The sequence below is a fragment of the Malania oleifera genome, chromosome 13 (assembly GCF_029873635.1).
Source record: "Malania oleifera isolate guangnan ecotype guangnan chromosome 13, ASM2987363v1, whole genome shotgun sequence".
Taxonomy (NCBI): Eukaryota; Viridiplantae; Streptophyta; class Magnoliopsida; order Santalales; family Ximeniaceae; genus Malania; species Malania oleifera.
Window position 1 is genome coordinate 23549451 of NC_080429.1, and position 18243 is coordinate 23567693.

General features: G+C 40.2%; 2 protein-coding genes across 2 annotated transcripts; one reads left to right on the forward strand and one right to left on the reverse strand.

Moving 5' to 3' along the window:
- Positions 1-6707: 6707 nt before the first annotated feature.
- On the reverse strand, positions 6708-8643 carry LOC131146326 (histone H1-like). Its single transcript, XM_058095870.1, has one exon. The coding sequence runs from the start codon at positions 7840-7842 to the stop codon at positions 7075-7077; it is 768 nt and encodes a 255-aa protein (XP_057951853.1). The 5' UTR covers positions 7843-8643; the 3' UTR covers positions 6708-7074.
- A 2002-nt stretch (positions 8644-10645) lies between these two features.
- LOC131145748 (cytochrome P450 736A117-like) lies at positions 10646-13221 on the forward strand. Its single transcript, XM_058094938.1, has 2 exons — positions 10646-11587; positions 12555-13221. The coding sequence occupies exons 1-2, from the start codon at positions 10646-10648 to the stop codon at positions 13167-13169; spliced, it is 1557 nt and encodes a 518-aa protein (XP_057950921.1). The 3' UTR covers positions 13170-13221.
- The last annotated feature ends 5022 nt before the right edge of the window (positions 13222-18243 follow it).

Here is an 18243-nt window from a genome sequence, read left to right on the forward strand (position 1 = left end):
TGGGATAATCAACTTTACCCAAAATACTTAATTTATTAACATTCGTACAAAGCCAACACAATCGCTTCACAAAATTTCACGCCTATGCCCATATCATAATTAATTCCCACAAGATCAAATCCCATAGCAATAGTGTCCACACAGGACTGGTCCACACAAGACTAATCAAATCACACAGATTACAAAATAAACACCTCGTTCATGATAAATAGGTAAACAACTTCCTCATACCACTGCCAATGTTTACCTCCCAGTATAAATGTCCATATAACGACCTCCTCATATCACTGCCAACGTTATATGACGGTTATACCAGGAATGATATAACGACCTCCTCATACCACTTCCAACGTTATATCGCCATTTACATGAACCACACCACATAACAATCACAAACCTAACCAATCAACCATGTCTGCGCAAATACCACAGTATACTCAACCATCCAGTATTCTCAACCATGCAATGTTCACAATCCAATCAGTGTATTCAACTAGACAAGAATTTTAGTCAAATAACATTCACAATCTCAATAATTTCCTCATTCCACATAAGTCACAATCGTTTAATTAGCAAAATGGTCTCCACCACACAAATTTTTTTCCCAATTTAATACTTATATAATTAAAACAAAATTTTCAATATCAGTTTGGTTCAGAAAAATTATACCTGTATATGTAGGATTTTTACCCAAAATTAGTCATTTTAATAATTACTAAAAAACTATTATAAAATATTTCCACTTACCTAATTCTTGAAAAACATCCTAAAATAACCAGTCCTGCACCTGCAGGGTTCCCCGTTCAATGCCCTGAAAACCACATCTCTCAAAACTAAACTTCAGTATTTCTTCGTATATAATATTTCCTACAACTTGGGTAAAGCCAAATTTTACATAAAAAGCCTTACCTTAAATATGAGATGTATTCCTAACTAGTCCCATCGACGATCCACTCTAGAAGATTTGTAGAGAACTCTTCCAGGAGCGTGTGGTAGCTTCAGATTGTCAAACCAGTGGAAATATGGCCCAAAATCGAAGAGAGAAGGGAGGATGGCCGAATTTCTAGAGAGAGAAGGTGAACATGCAAGAATTCTACGCTAAAATGAAAGAAAAGTTCTCTTTTATAGCCAAGGATTCGTCAACGAGTCCTGTGCAAAGTTCATCAATGAGACAACCAACTCGTCGATGGATTTCAGTCTATAAAAACCCCTCTCGGTAATTCCTCATCGACGAGACACGTAACCTCGTCAACGAGCTAAGTAGAACATTCGTCGACGAGACCAATCCATTCGTTGACGAATGCTTGCTGCCACACCCTTTTCCAACTTATTCTTCCTCCCCCTTTTATCTTCTTATAATTTTAAATTATTCAAAATTTTCCAGGTTGTTACATTCTCCCCCTCTTAAAAGAATTTTGTCCTCGAAATTCGTTAGTTGCCCATTTACACATCATTGAGCTAATTAATCACATTCACAAATCCCAAGCAACTCTAACACATGTAACATCAAATCATGCAAAGTCAAACAAAATTAACACACATACTAATGTAAACATATTACACATAAGCATATTACCTGGGTCCTTAGTCTTTCCCTCCTCAGGTGTACCCAACATATAGACACATGCCGGGCCTCCGCCGCCACGAGGTGCCGGGTTGTTCCTTTAGTTCTGATTTTGATTTGAGGCTGGAGCATTACTCGGCGGTTTCTGACATTCCCGAGCAATGTGACCCTGTTTGCCTCACCTGTAGCATACAACACTCCTACCTCGACATTCCCCCCAATGCCACTGATTACACCTAGGGCAGTGGAGACGTGACGAATCACTATGCCGTCCCTAATCCTTTCTCTCTGACCCTTGGCCCGAAACAACTTTATCTCCCCTCAACGACCCTTGTCTGACATTTGTTTGGGATCGTGGAGACGCAGACCTCTTCCTTCATTTTGATGCCTCCATACCCTTTTGCAGACTTGACTCTGCCACCGTAGCTTTCTCCCCCAACTCCGTGAAATCCTAAATCTGCAAACACGCCATATGCTCGTGGATCCTTTGATTCAAGCCTCTCTCGTACCACCTCACCTTCTGATATTCATCAAGAACCACAGAAGGTGCAAAACAAGATAACTCCAGAAATCTAGCAGCATACTGCTGAACTGTGAGGCACCCCTGAGTCAAGCTGTAAAATTCTTTCGCCTTTGCATTTCTGGTGGTGGCAGGAAAATATTGGTCATAGAAGACCTGCTTGAAGCAAGCCCATGTCATTGCTATTGGTACTGCTCGCTATTCCTCCAATAGTTTCATCACATGCCACCACCGTTCAGCTTCTCCGACCCGTTTGAAAGTAGCGAAAAGGACCTTCTGCTCCTCAGTACAATTCAACACAGTCAGGATTTTATCCTTTTCCTGCATCCACATCTCAGCCTTAATTGAATCGGTGCCACCCTCAAAAGACGAGGGTTTCAGACGTGTGACCTAATCAATGGTACAACCTTGGTGCGTTGGCGGATAGCTTGTTTCACCAAAATCCCATCTTATTTCTTCCCTAACCTGACAAGCTATTCCTCGTAACAGTCGAGAGATGTCAATCTCGTCCCCGCTGGAAGCTCTCATTTCGCTTCCTTCTCCTTCATCCACGCCCTTGCCTCTGGGATCCATCCCTAAATATAAATATACAACAAAGGCAATTTAGAATCTCCACATCTTTATATATATTTGACATACACATCACAATGGAAAGCCAAATTAATATACATATCCTCAATTAAATATCCAACATCCATTTATCCATAATCATCTGAACTTCCAATATTTAGATTCCAAATCTCGGTTTCAAAACTCGAAATCATCAGTGTCAATGGATTTACCGTGGTTTTCTAAAACCGTCAACTGATTCAGAAAATCACAGAAGTCCGTCAAGGAAATTCTGCCTCCGAATTACGAATAACCTCAAACTCCTGCCAATACTCTATTCTACCTATTCCTATCCTTATTCAATTCAAACCTATACTCTAGTATTAATCCTCCTAAAGTCCACAAGACCTTTATGCTCTAATACTAACTGTAACGCCCCAAATCTGCCACATGGGGCCCGAAGTGTTAAGGGATCGACACACGTAATCGATCCCAATAACGCAGCAGAAAATAATAATAAAATAACCTCGAACAAAATATACCAAATTTCTAAATTTAAACATCAACAGACTCATAACATATGGTCATGTACTTTATGTTACAAACATGGATAAAATATAAAGAAACATAAAACTAAATAGGTTTGTTCCAATTCCACTCACAAAACTACCCCACCCTGGAGCTACCTAAGCTTGACCACTTAGATAACCTGAAAAGATTTAACATATGTCAAAGTGAGACACCTCTCAGTAAGGAAGAAAATAGTTTATAATAGTGTGTGGCTGAAGTGTTTATAATGCAATTAAAATATCCATCTAAAGTGTACACACAATTCACAAGAAACCAGATAACATGCCCATAATCGAACAGGATCAAAGTCCTTATCATCCAATCACATACTCATAACCCATCAGTATTTTAATGTTAGTTTTCAAGAATAAAGAAATCTACCCGCCCATACAAGTAGGTTCCCTCTGCTCTAGTGCTAACACTAGGGCACTCACCTTTCTCAGTAAGCCCTCGGGTTATATATTCAGGTAAAGACACCGAGAATGGGGAAGATCACTCACCCATACAAGTGGCTTCCCTCTACCCTGGTATCCCTAAATAATTACCAGAGTACTGGCCTTCCTCAGTAAGCTTTCGGGTGGAATAATCTACGTTACCCAAAATACTTAATTTATTAACATTCGTACAAAGCCAACACAATCACTTCACAAAATTTCACGCATACGCCCATATCATAATCAATCCACACAGGATCAAATCCCACAGCAACAATGTCCTCACAGGATTGGTCCACCCAGGACTAATCAAATCACATAGATTACAAAATAAACACCCGTTCATGATAAATAGGTAAACAACCTCCTCATACAACTGCCAATGTTTACCTCCCAGTATAAATGTCCATATAATGACCTCCTCATACGACTGCAAACGTTATATCGCCATTTACATGAACCACACCACATAACAATCACAAACCTAACCAATCAACCATGTCCACGCAAATACCACAGTATACTCAACCATCTAGTATTCTCAACCATACAATGTTCACAATCCAATCAGTGTATTCAACCAGACAAGAATTTCAGTCAAATAACATTCACAATCTCAATAATTTCCTCATTCCACATTAATCACAATCGTTTAATTAGCAAAATGGACTCCACCACACAATTTTTTTTTCCCAATTTAATACTTATATAATTAAAACAGTATTTTCAATATCAGTTTGGTTCAGAAAAATTATACTTGTATATGTCGGATTTTTACCCAAAATTAGTCATTTTAATAATTACTAAAAAGCTATTATAAAATATTTCCCTTTACCTAATTCTTGAAAAGCCTCCTAAAATAACCAGTCCTGCACCGCAAGGTTCCTTGTTCAAAGCCCTAAAAACCACATCTCCCAAAACTAAACTTCAGTATTTCTTCGTATATAATATTTCCTACAACTACGGTAAAGCCAAATTTTACATAAAAAGTCTTACCTTAAATCTGGGATGTATTCCTAACTAGTCTCACCGACGATCCACTCTAAAAGATTTGTAGAGAACTCTTCCAGGAGCGGCGTGGTAGCTTCAGATTGTCAAACCGGCGGAAATCCGGCCCGAAATCGAAGAGAGAAGGGAGGATGGCTGAATTTATAGAGAGAGAAGGTGAACATGCAATAATTTTCTGCTAAAATGAAAGAAAAGTTCTCTTTTATACCCAAGGATTTGTCGACGAGTCTTGTACAAAGTTCATCGATGAGACAACCAACTTGTCGACAAGCTAAGTAGAACATTCATCGATGAGACCAATCCATTCATCGACGAATGCTTGCTGCCACACCTTTTTCCAACTTATTCTTCCTCCCCCTTCTATCTTCTTATAATTTTTAATTATTTATAATTTTCTGAGTTGTTACAAAAATACTCTCTTGTAAAAATGGTTTTCAAGAAAAATGAACGAGAGTTTGGAGAATGCAAGGATTTTTGCCCCAAATAAAAGAGTTTTGCAATGAAAAAATAGTTTGGGGGAACTTTGATTAAGAAATAATTTGATAAGTTTTTAAAGTTAATCAAAGTTGCTAATCTTGGTTTATGAAGGGATATATATAGACTTAGGAAATTTTTGACCATTGGGGACACATTGGGAATTATTGAAAAGATTTTAAATGAGTTTAGTGAATTAATCCAGTTTTAATTAAATTTAAGCCGCGAGATTTGGGTGGTTGAATCGAGGTTCGGTCACCCGAATAGACTCAGTCAAAAAGGCATTTTTAAATAGTTTGGTCGCCCGAGTCTAGGGTCGATTGGCTGAACCAAAGTCAGAAACTTTCTGTTTGCGGATCAGGTGACCGAAGTTGAGTTCGGTTAACCGAACTAACCAACTCAGTCGCCCGAGTCATATTCGGACGTGGGGTTCGGGCGCCCAGGTTGGTGAAAAAGTACATGACATAAGTTTGGGGGACACTCAATTCAATTTGGTTCGGTCGTCTGAACCAAGTCAAACTTTTGACCAGATAGTAGCTCGGTCGCTCGAGGCAGTTTGAACTGCTAGGTTTAGTCGCCTGAAAGCCAACTGATTTTTACCTAAAGTCATTTTCTTTGCACTAAAATTTCCCTAATAATATGATAACTATGTTAGGGCTTTGTGCACTTAAGCATGAGAACCTAAGGTCTATCTAAGGCCAAAAAGCCTAGCGTTGGTCGATGTTCCCTAAGGTCATTCTACGGTCATCTGAGCATTCAAAACATATCATGCAAGATGTACGCATTATTATAGACCAAATAATAAAAATAAATGTAATAAAATCAAGATGTCTTCTTCTCATTCTCTTCATTTTTAGTGGAATTTGGCAGGAGTGTGTGATCTTTATGTCCCTATTGGCTTTCATTTTGTGGTATCTTATGTTCGTCCTCACATGACAACCTGTTCAAACACTACACTCACACATACTGGTGGTTTGTCAGCATCAAAACAAAGATCGGACCCAAAAAGCCAACATACTCTTCAGGAGTATGATTCCAATTTATAATATTAAATTGGGCAATAATTCATTATCTCTTATAGAAATTAAATATATAGACAAAAAATTTAAATATATAGCATCTCTTTTGGAGATTAGATATATAGCCTCTTCAAGAGGACTATTTTACCATTGATACTCTTTAAACTTTAAACATGTATATATATATAGGCAGTACAGAAATAAAATCGGCCATTAAGACGGTATTAATAAACAGAAATAAAATCGTCCATTAAGGCTGTATAAATATACATATATAAATATGTGAGTTGGTTATGCAAAAATTAATAATAAAATAAATAGAGATCAGCAGAAAATAAATGAAGAGACCAAATTTTACGTGGTTTGGATATACCTATTTCACGGACGGATGAGATCAATACTTCATTGTTTGAGGAAGAATAGTTACAATATGATTTGAAACTCACTCAACTGAACCCAGTGTAATATACTTGCTCTCTACGTGCATTACTTCTCCATCATCTGCTCCTGAGGAGCAGCTGATAATGATATGATTCCTTCTTCTTCTTCTTTTTTCCATATGACAGGCGTAAAATAAATAAAATGTATATTCCGGAATTATTCAATTTTACAAAAAGAAGATTACAAGGGTATAGATACATAATAATCCATAATTAAACTAACAACTGAATTAACAACTAAATTAACAGCTAAACTAACAACTCTAATACATCCCCTCAAGATGGAGATGGTGAATAAATATTTCACATCACCATCTTGCGATAAAAAGATGATAAAAAAGACTCCATTGATATGAAGCACAGATGGAGATGATCCGTGGGAGGAGATGTCGATGCCCAGAACAGGCAAGGAAGACAACAATGGTGCTGCAATTCGAGATCTCACAGATGGAACCAAAGCATGCTTGAAAGCTTGCAAAGTCTGAATTTTTTTTTTTTAATTTTTTTTACCATTGTTGCTTTCTTTTTTGATTGGAGATTTCACACTCTTGGGCTTCACGCTTTTTGAAGAAGTTGCCTTAGCCAGTGCTTTCTTTGCAGCAGGCTTCAGAGCTACAACTTTCTTTCTTGGCGAAATCCTGGTTGAGGTTCTCGATGCTTTAGCTGGCTTCTCCTTTGGCTTCGCCTTTAGCTTTGCCACTACTTTTGGCTTTGCTGCAAATTTTGGTTGCAGCAGCTTTTGGCTTTGTTGTAGGTTAGGGGCAGCTTTGGGCTTTGCAGCCGGCTTCGACTTTGACTTTGCAGCCGACTTGGGCTTCACAGTAGCTTTGGCCTTCTTTGTTTTGGCTGGAGCCTTCGCCTTTGTCTCTTTCGATGCCTTTACAAACTTTTCTTTTGTTGCTATTACTGGCTTGTTCTTTGCCGCACCAATAACTACTGGCTTCACCGCCGGTGACCGAGCAGCCGGAAACTTAAATGATCCTTTCACCTTCATGAGTTTTCCGGCAGCAACAAGCTTCTTCAAATGAAATAACAGGAACTTCTTGAAGTTGGGAGGCAAGTGCTTCTGCTTAGCCTCAATGAACTTCGTGATCATGTACTGGCTAGACCCTGTCTTCTCTTTCAACATCACAATCGTCTCTATAATAATCTCTATGTACGAAGGATGAGCAGGGGGATTTCTAGGCTTTGTCGGAGCAGCCAGTTTCTTCACCTTTGACTCTTTCTTCGCCTTCCTGGCCTTGGGAACCAGATTTTCCTCCATCGGTTCAATCGATACTGAATCGGCGACGGCGGCGGCCTCGACCGCCACTAGCTACTCTTCAAACGTCATTACCGATCCAAAAGCTCGAAATTATAAGGAAGTAGCAATGTGAATCACCGGCTCCTTTGTGTCATTCTTTCAAACACTTGGAGCACAATTAGCATTTGCCATAGAAGTATGATGTGCAGAAAGTTTAGGTTCCACAATAGAAGTGGAAAAAGAAACAGAAAGATTGAAAAAAGAAATGAAAAAAAAAATTAAGATGGCAGCGGCAATTCTGAACTTCAAAACTAAAAAGAGTTGAAGAGTCCACAGAGAACAAAACTCGCAATAATGTTATGATCTGCGAACAACAAAATGCATAAGGTATATTCGAGTTTTTCTTCGTTTCGCTAGAAAGCGGACATGATTTGCAAGCGAATCGTGAAGCCGGAACAATCAAAGAAGACCAGTGAGCAGTGCTTTAAAAGGCGAACATCGACTTTCAAATACGAATTATGATGATTTAAGAAAGCTTTGGAGAGAAGCGAGTCGCGCTCGGACAGATCAAGCTCGAGAGATTGTGCGGAATTAGCAATTCGTACGATCCAGTTGCCGAGTTTAAGGAGCCAAAGAACAAGTGACCTTCCGACGAAGCGTCGGCTGCCGAAGACAATGCAAGTCTTGTGACTTTCGTTCCTAGCAACGACGAACGGTTCCTTAATCGCCATTTGTAAGCAGAGAGAGTGAGCGGAAAATTCTTTAATACCATGTAAAATAAATAAAATGTATATTTTGGAATTGTTCAATTTTACAAAAAGGAAAAAATTACAAGGGTATATATACACAATAACCCATAACTAAATTAACAACTGAATTGACAACTATGCCTTGGCTCATCAAAGTGTTGGGGGAGGAATAATTTGTTTACAAATAGTAGTCAATGTTTAGTTGATTTCTTGTTGGGTTTGATCTATGCTATCTTTTGTTTGTTTTGTTGCATGATATTTGTTTTGTAAGTCCTTATTTTATTTTATTTTGATTGGACTTATAATCCTGTTTTGGTTGTATATTGGTGTCATTATTTGGGAGACCTTTAAAGTTTCGTCTTTTATTTCTCCTTTTGATTATCTTTTAATCACGGTATTCGTTCGTCAAAGGTGAGGGTTTATTAATAAATAAATAAAGATATCTCCATTCTTTAATGAATAAAAAATTTATAAAAATTTAATTTTAAAAAAAATTGAATTAATAACTCAACCAACAACTTTAATAAGGTATGAGATAAGAGAGTGAGGGAGACAGCTGTGACATGTGATGAGAAGAGAGAGTGAGAGACGGAAGAGGGAACATGGGGGAGGGGGGGGGGGGGGGGGGGGGGGGCGCCGGTGATGTGAGGTGGACAGTTACCTTTATAATAGTATGTCTTTTTTGAGTAGTGTGTAATTATTAAGCTGTAAAGTCAATGAAGAATATTATTTTGTGGAGCCAGACGTCATGGTTCATAGAATCAAGTGATGTTCTTTCATTGGTTTTGACTTGGGTGAACTTGCTCGAAATCCTATATCCGAAACTGCTCTAGAAGAAATCCCGCCCTCCTGTAAACTCCTTTTGGAAACTAAACAAAAATTTGAAAATTTTGCCAATTAAAATTTTTAGAATGGAATGAATGAAGAAATGGATTAAGAAACTGTTTTGAGGTATATGTAGATATAAAATGGAGTAACAAATTGCTTGAGGTATTTGTAGTTTTAGAATTACCAATTCCATTTTATTTCGTTGTACTGAGCCTAAATGCTGAAAAGTCTTCGTGGAGACAATTTTTTTCTTTCTTTCTTTTTTTGAGAAATTGACACCTTCTGCTTGGAGCCGAATTTTTAGTCTAATGAAAGAAATGTTCAGACTTCGGAGAACTGAAAATAGGAAATTATGTAAGATTTTTTTTTTCTTTTCGGGTTTGCCCTTTTCTGCTTTGTCAAGGACTATAATCACTATGTGTTACTTTTTTTTTTTTTTTTTTGGCCTTTTTGGTGGGCGGAAAATGTGTTCCATTAGTTTGAAAAGATAGTATGCAACTCAAACAAAACTTTGACGAGGGAGTTGCAGGGAGTTTCTTTCCTATATATATTTTTTTAGGGAGTTGCAGGGAGTTTCTTTCCTATATATATATTAAATATATATATATTTAAAAATATATATATTTAATAATATATATTTTTTGGGATTGGTGCTTTAACATGCTCAGACGAGTGAAGCAGGTGTTGCACTCCCTTTTCTTCACTTAAAAAATTTTCCATTAAATATACTATCAATTGTTCTTATGCAATTCCGAAACTACCCTTGGACTCATTCCTAGCTCTACCACCGCTGCCTCTGATCCTGCAGCATCTCAGAATTCTGAACAGCTGGAGAGAGCTGTAGAACATGTGCAGCAGCTTGCAGGTATAGCCATTATATTACTACCATACACTATTTTTGCTAGCGACTATAATAAGTAATAAAAATAATATAATATTTATAAATATATTTAATAGTCCTTACTATAAAAATTTTTAAATCCCATCTTGGGATTTGCGGCCGTCTCATCCAAAGAGATGCATGTCAGCCATGTGAGGCTGACAAATCAGGGCCCACGTGACCCATCCATGCACATTTTGGGGATGTCCACACTACCCATCCATCGAACCAAAAACCGCCACAGCACACAAAACATGGGTTTTTAAAAAACTCAAGTTGCAGGGATGGCACGGAAACAGAAAATGCAGGCTGATCCTCAGACGCCTATATAATCAACTAGATATAGACACACAAATAGTAAAAAAGAATGGCAAGCTTTCTGCAGTTCTTAGGTCAACATGGTGTCTACTTCGTTTGGAATCCCATTTTCTTATCTCTTCCTCCCTTGTTCTTGGCACTACTCTTCCTGCTCAAATGCTTCTCCACTCCCTCAACCAACCCACGCAAAAAACTTCCTCCTTCACCACCAAGGCTCCCGGTCATCGGAAACCTCCTCCAATTGGGTTTGCAGCCCCACCGCTCGCTCCAGTCCTTAGCCCAACGACATGGCCCGTTCATGCTGCTCCACTTTGGCAGTGTCCCCGTGCTCGTTGCCTCATCTGCCGATGCTGCTTGTGCGATCATGAAGACCCATGACCTCGTCTTCTCAAACAGACCCAAACTAAGTATCAATGGTAAACTGTTCTATAATTTCAGGGACGTAGCCAACTCTCCTTACAACGAATACTGGAGGCAGATCAGAAGCATATGTGTCCTCCAGCTGCTCAGCAACAGAAGAGTCGAGTCCTCGCACACCGTGAGGCATGACGAAATGGTTCTTCTTGTTGAGAAGATTGAACGGTGTTCGGAGTCTTCGGGGTGGGTAGATTTGAGCCAAATGCTAGGGGAGGTGACAAATGATGTGGTGTGCAGGGTGGCACTGGGGAGAAAATATGGTGAAGGTAGGAGGGGTTTTAGGGAGATATTGGATCAGTTTGTGGAGCTACTGGGTGGTTTTTACATTGGGGATTATATACCATGGCTTGGCTGGGTGAATAGAGTGAGCGGTGTGGATGGGAAAGCAGAGAGGGTTTTTAGGGAGATGGACAGTTTCCTAGATGAAGTAGTTGAAGAGCACAGCAGAAAAAGAGAGGGTGGTAAGGTCGAGGGTGATGAAGGAAAGGATTTTGTAGACGTTTTGCTTGAGATCCAAAAGGACAATACGGCTGGTTTTTCTTTGGATAGAGAGTGCATCAAAGCGCTTATCTTGGTAAGAATGCCTCTCTCTCTCTCTCTCTCTCTCTCTCTCTCTCTCTCCTTGACTAGGGTTAGTTTCATAAAAATTAACACCAGTGGATCGTTTAAATTGCATCCGTAGTTTGATCTAATCAAAGTACTATCGTTTGAAATCTTAGTGGGACTTTATGCTTGTTCTGGTTGTTGTCGTTGTAATCACATCACATCAAATTATAACTTATCCTACCGCAACTCTTTAAAGATTTCTCTCTTCCAGCAACACTTTGGGTTTTACATTGGGGAGCTACTGGGTGGTTTTTACATTGGGGATTATATACCATGGCTTGGCTGGGTGAATAGAGTGAGCGGTGTGGATGGGAAAGCAGAGAGGGTTTTTAGGGAGATGGACAGTTTCCTAGATGAAGTAGTTGAAGAGCACAGCAGAAAAAGAGAGGGTGGTAAGGTCGAGGGTGATGAAGGAAAGGATTTTGTAGACGTTTTGCTTGAGATCCAAAAGGACAATACGGCTGGTTTTTCTTTGGATAGAGAGTGCATCAAAGCGCTTATCTTGGTAAGAATGCCTCTCTCTCTCTCTCTCTCTCTCTCTCTCTCTCTCTCTCCTTGACTAGGGTTAGTTTCATAAAAATTAACACCAGTGGATCGTTTAAATTGCATCCGTTGTTTGATCTAATCAAAGTACTATCGTTTGAAATCTTAGTGGGACTTTATGCTTGTTCTGGTTGTTGTCGTTGTAATCACATCACATCAAATTATAACTTATCCTACCGCAACTCTTTAAAGATTTCTCTCTTCCAGCAACACTTTGGGTTTTATCTAAGAATTCGTACAACTCTCTCATAAAAAAAAACAATGCATTTATATATGTACATGTAGCTGCGCACAACTTTGGATTTTTTTTTTCAGCAAACTCATGGCTGCTGCATTGATATGATTCAGCCGCTGTTGGGACTAATTTATTTTCAATCCTCTGCTTCTTGCAGGATATGTTTGCTGCAGGGACTGAAACCACTTACTTGGCGCTAGAATGGGCCATGGCGGAGCTCCTGAGGCACCCTGCAGCCATGAAGGAACTGCAAAATGAGGTAAGAGGAATCAGCTTCAGTACTAAACTACACATAGAAGAAGAAGATTTGGGAAAAATGCATTACCTAAAAGCAGTGATCAAAGAGACACTCCGTTTACATCCGCCAATTCCGTTACTGGTTCCACGGGAATCCACCCGAGATGTTCGAGTCAATGGCTACGACATTGCAGCTGGGACCATGACCATTATCAATGCCTGGGCAATTGGAAGAGACCCCGCCTTTTGGGACGAACCCGAGGAGTTCTGGCCGGAGAGGTTCTTGAACAATTCAGTAGACTTTAGGGGACAAGACTTCCAACTGATTCCATTCGGAGCAGGGAGGAGGGGTTGCCCGGGGACTTCCTTTGCCATGGCCACCATTGAGATTGTGTTGGCAAATATTGTCTGCCTGTTTGATTGGGCATTGCCTGGTGGAGCAAGAGGGGAGGATTTGGACATGACTGAGAGTTCTGGTATTTCTATCCATAGAAAGGTTCCTCTTCTTGCTGTTGCCACTCCTCGTTCCCGCTAGTGTGAGATCTCAGGAAGCCTTTTGATTGATGTTGTTAAATAAATAAACTGTATTATTCCGGAATTGGTAAAAGAAAATTAGTTTACAGTGCTATTTATACTAGTATATAAATAAAAAATACAACTGAATCAACAACTAACAAATTAACAATAAAACTAATAATTAACAAACTAACAACTCTAATACGCCCCCTCAAGATGGAGATGGGGAACAAAGATTTAACATCTCCATTTTGCCGTAAAAAAAAAAAAGAAGACAAACATAACGCATCAAAATCTGATTGTAACGCTAAATACAACCACAAAAATCAGCAAATTTACAGATTTTTTTTTTTTTTTTTTATAGATTTCACACTCTTAGGCTTCACACTCATTGAAGAAGTTGCCTTAGCCAGTGCTTTCTTTGCAATAGGCTTCGGAACTGCAACTTTCTTTCCCCCACGAAGTCTTGATTGAGATTCTTAATCCTTTAACCGGCTTGTCCTTTGGCTTCGTCTTTGGCTTTGCCACAGCTTTTGGCTTTGCTACAAGTTTCGATTTTCAACAGCTTTGGCCATCTTTGTTTTGGCTGGAGCCTTCACCTTTGTCTCATTCGATGCCTTTGCAAACTTTGCTTTTGTTGCTATTGTCGACTTCTTCTTTGCCGCATCAGTAACTACTGGCTTCACCGCCAGTGACCACGACCAGATCGGTGGTGGCTTCACTACCACGAGCAGCTCCTTTGTGTCATTCTTTCGAACACTTGGAGCACAATCCGAAATCGCCATAGAAGCAAAATGCCATAGAAAACTCAGGATTCATCGTGAATCACCAACTCCTTTTTGTCATTTTTTTTTCGAACACTTGGAGCACAATCAGAAAATTCCCAAAATTCCAGAGCAGAATATGGGAGAAAAAAATTCATAATAGAATTCCTAAAATTCCATAGCAGAATATGGGAGAAAGAAAAGAAAAAAAAATATGTGGAAGCAAGAATCAGAAAAAAAAAAAAAAAAAAAAAAACAGAAAATCTGAGGATATCCTGATCGTGAACTCAATCTTGATTGCAAGAAATTTTATTTTATTTTTTTAAACGATTTGTTGTTCTGGGACTCTTCTCGGATGATTTTAGGGTCTGAAGATAACTGACCACTAATTTAGGTTCAAGAGATGTGCCAGCAAGTATGAAGGACTCATTCTAGAACGAAGAATGCCACTTCTGAATCTCAGATTCTGCAAACTCAATTTCTATTTGGCATGCTGCAAGTGTATCCTTATAGTTTTGAAGATTTTCTCGAAGAGACAGAATCATTTATGTTGCCACACCAGGGGCAGTTTCTTCCAGTTTTGAGTTACCCTTCTTGGAGCCAAAGAAATCATTTTCGTCATCTTCAAGATCCCCAAAACTTCTGTTATTGCCTGCACGTCTGCCACAATGACTCCTGAGAAAACTACGGCGATCCAGCGATGGCGACAATCGCCATTCGCAAGCGGAGAGAGAGAGTTGAAGTTGTCACCACCAGAGACTGTGTCGTTGGCAAACCTAACGGCGTCTTGAACATTTGGACGCAGTGTAGAAATTCCAATCCGCCATAAGAGACGACGAAGATCCCGTCATCTGCTGATTGTCGCCGCCGGAGCTCTCGATGACCAGCAGGTACTTGTCATCAATCTCCATATCGATGTTGAGCATCGGTAGCGGCGCAACGTCTATGTACTCTATCTCCATTCTAGAGTTTGATTTCTTGCATAGTGTTAGGGTGTGACAATGTAATGGGGAAAATGGGGGAGTGAGATACTCTGCTATAATTGTATTCTTCATGGATTTAGAATGAATATATGAATATCTGTGTTATCGCTTGTATGGTGATTCTCTTGTAGATGAATAATACAAGTAGTTCTTTTCATTGTGGTGTTCTGTTGCCTTGGATTATGATGTCTCTGATTGTTATAGTCTTATTCGGTGTATAAGAATATATTGCTCGTGTGAAATCCTATTGTTCCTTGTTTTCCTTGATTATTGAGACTCACCTGGTGCTCGTGCTTGCAGGCTTGAACGTGTAAGAGTTGGCTGACTTGTGGAGGGAGAGCTCTCAACGAGTGCCACACGGCCCTTACTTGAGTCTCATTTTGGGGGTCCGTGACAGTTGGTATCAGAGCACAGTGTATGCGAGCACCATGCGTGGGATTATGAGAAATAAGTCAAGAAGAGTGAAGCGCATTGAGGCGCTTGAGACAAAACTTGCAACCCTGGAGACAACGTGCGGTGACCTCCAAGGGTTGGTGGCAACGTTGATAAAAGAGAAAGGCGTGTCAACAGAGTTTGAGGCCGCCGAAGAAAACCCTAGAGAAAATATCTATGGGGTATCAAAATTCGTAGAGAGACTTGAGGAACTTGAAAAATTCATTCCAAGTGTGAAATCCCTGGAGAAACGGCCAAGAGAGCTTGAGGCCTTCCAGAAGAGTATCGAACAGTTGGAAGCCTTTGAGAGCAGGCTACAACATATTGAGGGCATATTGCCATCTCTTTCGTCCCAACGGGGAGAGCCAATAGAGCTTGAGGCCTCCTTACGGGAGCTAACGGATAATCTTGATTTCCTTACAGAAGATGTTAAAGTGTCCATTACTGCTTTGAAGGAAGATTTGAAGGAATTGGGCAATGTCCAAAGTGCGGTGGTCCAAGTCCAGAGGGATTTACAAGAGATCACTGCGAAAGTGAATGCAGTGGCACAGTTAGCCCGATGGCCAGTTGCACATCCAAATGAGAGTTCTCGATGGAAGGTACCGGAACCTAAAAGTTTTGGGGGTACACGAGATGCAAATGAGCTGGACAATTTCTTCTTTGATATGGAACACTACTTCACGTGCTTCCGAGTGGATTTAGAAGTGGACCGGGTCAATATGGCAACGGTATACCTGGTTGGGGATGTAAAATTGTGGTGGAGAACTAAATGGAATGATATTCAGCACAACAGATGTGTCATTAACACATGGGAGGGGTTGAAACAGGCGTTGAAGGCCCAATTCTATCCAGAAAATGTGGAGTATATAGCAAAGTGCAAAGTAATGGAATTGCAACAGACGGGCTCATTAAGGAGTTATGTAAGGGAATACCAAGCCTTGATGTTGGACATTGTAGACATGACTGAATCGGATAAACTGATTCATTTTCTTCGGGGTTTGAAGACATGGCCAAGAAATGAAATACGTCGGCAAGGTGCTGGTGATCTCTCTTCTGCCCTCGCTGCTGCTGAACGGTTGGATGATTTTTCAGATAATTGTGGGAAGCGAAATTTTCCTACATCCGCCAATAATGATTCCCGTCCCAACAAAGTGTATAAGCCCACAAATGGGGGAAGGGATAAGGAGACAAATAGTTCTTGGAAAGATAAAAGAGCGCCCATGAATAGGGAGTGGAGGGGCGGACGAACGGGGGGTGGAGAGCGTCGACTGATCTCTTGTTTTCTTTGCATGGGACCACATCGAGTGGCGGAGTGCCCCAATCGTAAGGCTTTGAATGCTATGAAGGCCCTTCGAGGGGAAACCGAAACCTCGACAGCAATTCCTGAAGAACACCCGAATATGGTGGGAGCCTTGAGATTTTGGGGGCATTAGAGCGTCAAGTAATTAACAACAAGTCTCAGGAGAAGGGACTAATGTATGTGGATCTACTTTTGAATGGAAAGAAAATCAGGGTCATGATTGATACAGGGGCCACCCATAATTTCATTGCTGATTCTAAAGCTCAACGGTTAGAATTGCAAGTAGATAAAGATGTGGGCAAGATAAAAGCAGTGAATTCTCTAGCATTAACCACGGTGGGGGTGGTACCTAAAGTGGCATGCCAAATGGGATCATGGTCTGGAACAGTTGATTTCACTGTGGCACCCCTTGACGACTTTGATGTGGTATTGGGGATGGATTTTCTTAAAGTGACACGCTCAATGCCGATCCCAGCTGCGGATTGTCTTGTGATAATAGGAAGTGCACCTTGTGCGGTCCCCGCAATATACAACAATTTCGATGAGAGGAAGTTGCTTTCAGCCCTCCAATTCAAAAAGGGAGTAAAAAGGGGAGAATCTTCTTTCGTGGTTCTACCAATAGTCTCAGAAGATGCAGAAGTAGGGAAATATCCACTTGAGATTAAGGAAGTTTTAGAAGAGTTCAAGGAGGTGATCCCGGAACAGCTACCAAGGGTTTTACCACCTCGACGACAAATTGACCACGAAATTGAACTTTTTCCAAGAGTAAAGCCGCCAGCACGTGCCCCTTATCGAATGGCGCCGCCTGAGTTAGCTGAAGTTAGAAGGCAACTGAATGATCTTATTGCAGTAGGGTTCATCCGACCTTCAAAAACACCTTTTGGGGCCCCAGTGTTATTTCAGAAGAAACAAGATGGTAGTTTGCGCTTGTGTATAGATTATCGGGCTCTTAATAAGGTGACCGTGCGCAACAAGTATCCTCTTCCACTGATTGCTGATATTTTTGACCAGTTAAGTACAGTTAGATATTTCAAGAAACTAGACTTGAGGTCGGGATATCATCAAGTGCGCATTGTTGAGGGAGATGAATCGAAGACCACTTGTGTCACACGATATGGAGCATTTGAATTCCTTGTCATGCCTTTTGGGCTAACAAATGCACCCGCTACCTTTTGTTCTCTAATGAATCAGGTTTTTCGGGACTACCTTGATCAGTTTGTTGTTGTTTACCTTGATGACATACTGGTTTTCAGCGCATCCTTAGAAGAACATAAAGATCATCTTCGAAAGGTTTTTCAGAAACTCAAAGAAAACCATTTATATGTAAAAGGGGAGAAGTGTGCTTTCGCTCAAAAGCGTATTAAATTCTTGGGGCATATCATTGAGGAGGGCCAGATTCGGATGGATTCAGCTAAAGTAAAAACTATCAAGGAGTGGCGAGCTCCTACATCCGTTAGAGAACTGCGATCTTTCTTGGGTCTAGCCAACTACTACCGAAAGTTTATAGAGGGGTACTCTAGAAGAGTTGTATTGTTAACGAATTTACTGAGGAAGGGGGTACCATGGGGGTGGTTAGAAGAGTGCTAATCAGCATTTGTTGAATTAAAAGAAAAG

What these genes read in the sequence shown, in the direction of transcription:
- LOC131146326 (XM_058095870.1), bottom strand. Translation starts at nt 7,842, where the DNA reads ATGGAGGAAAATCTGGTTCCCAAGGCCAGGAAGGCGAAGAAAGAGTCA.
- LOC131145748 (XM_058094938.1), top strand. Translation starts at nt 10,646, where the DNA reads ATGGCAAGCTTTCTGCAGTTCTTAGGTCAACATGGTGTCTACTTCGTT. An exon ending in GCATCAAAGCGCTTATCTTG is followed by an intron (nt 11,588 to 12,554) that starts GTAAGAATGCCT and finishes TGCTTCTTGCAG; the next exon opens with GATATGTTTGCTGCAGGGAC.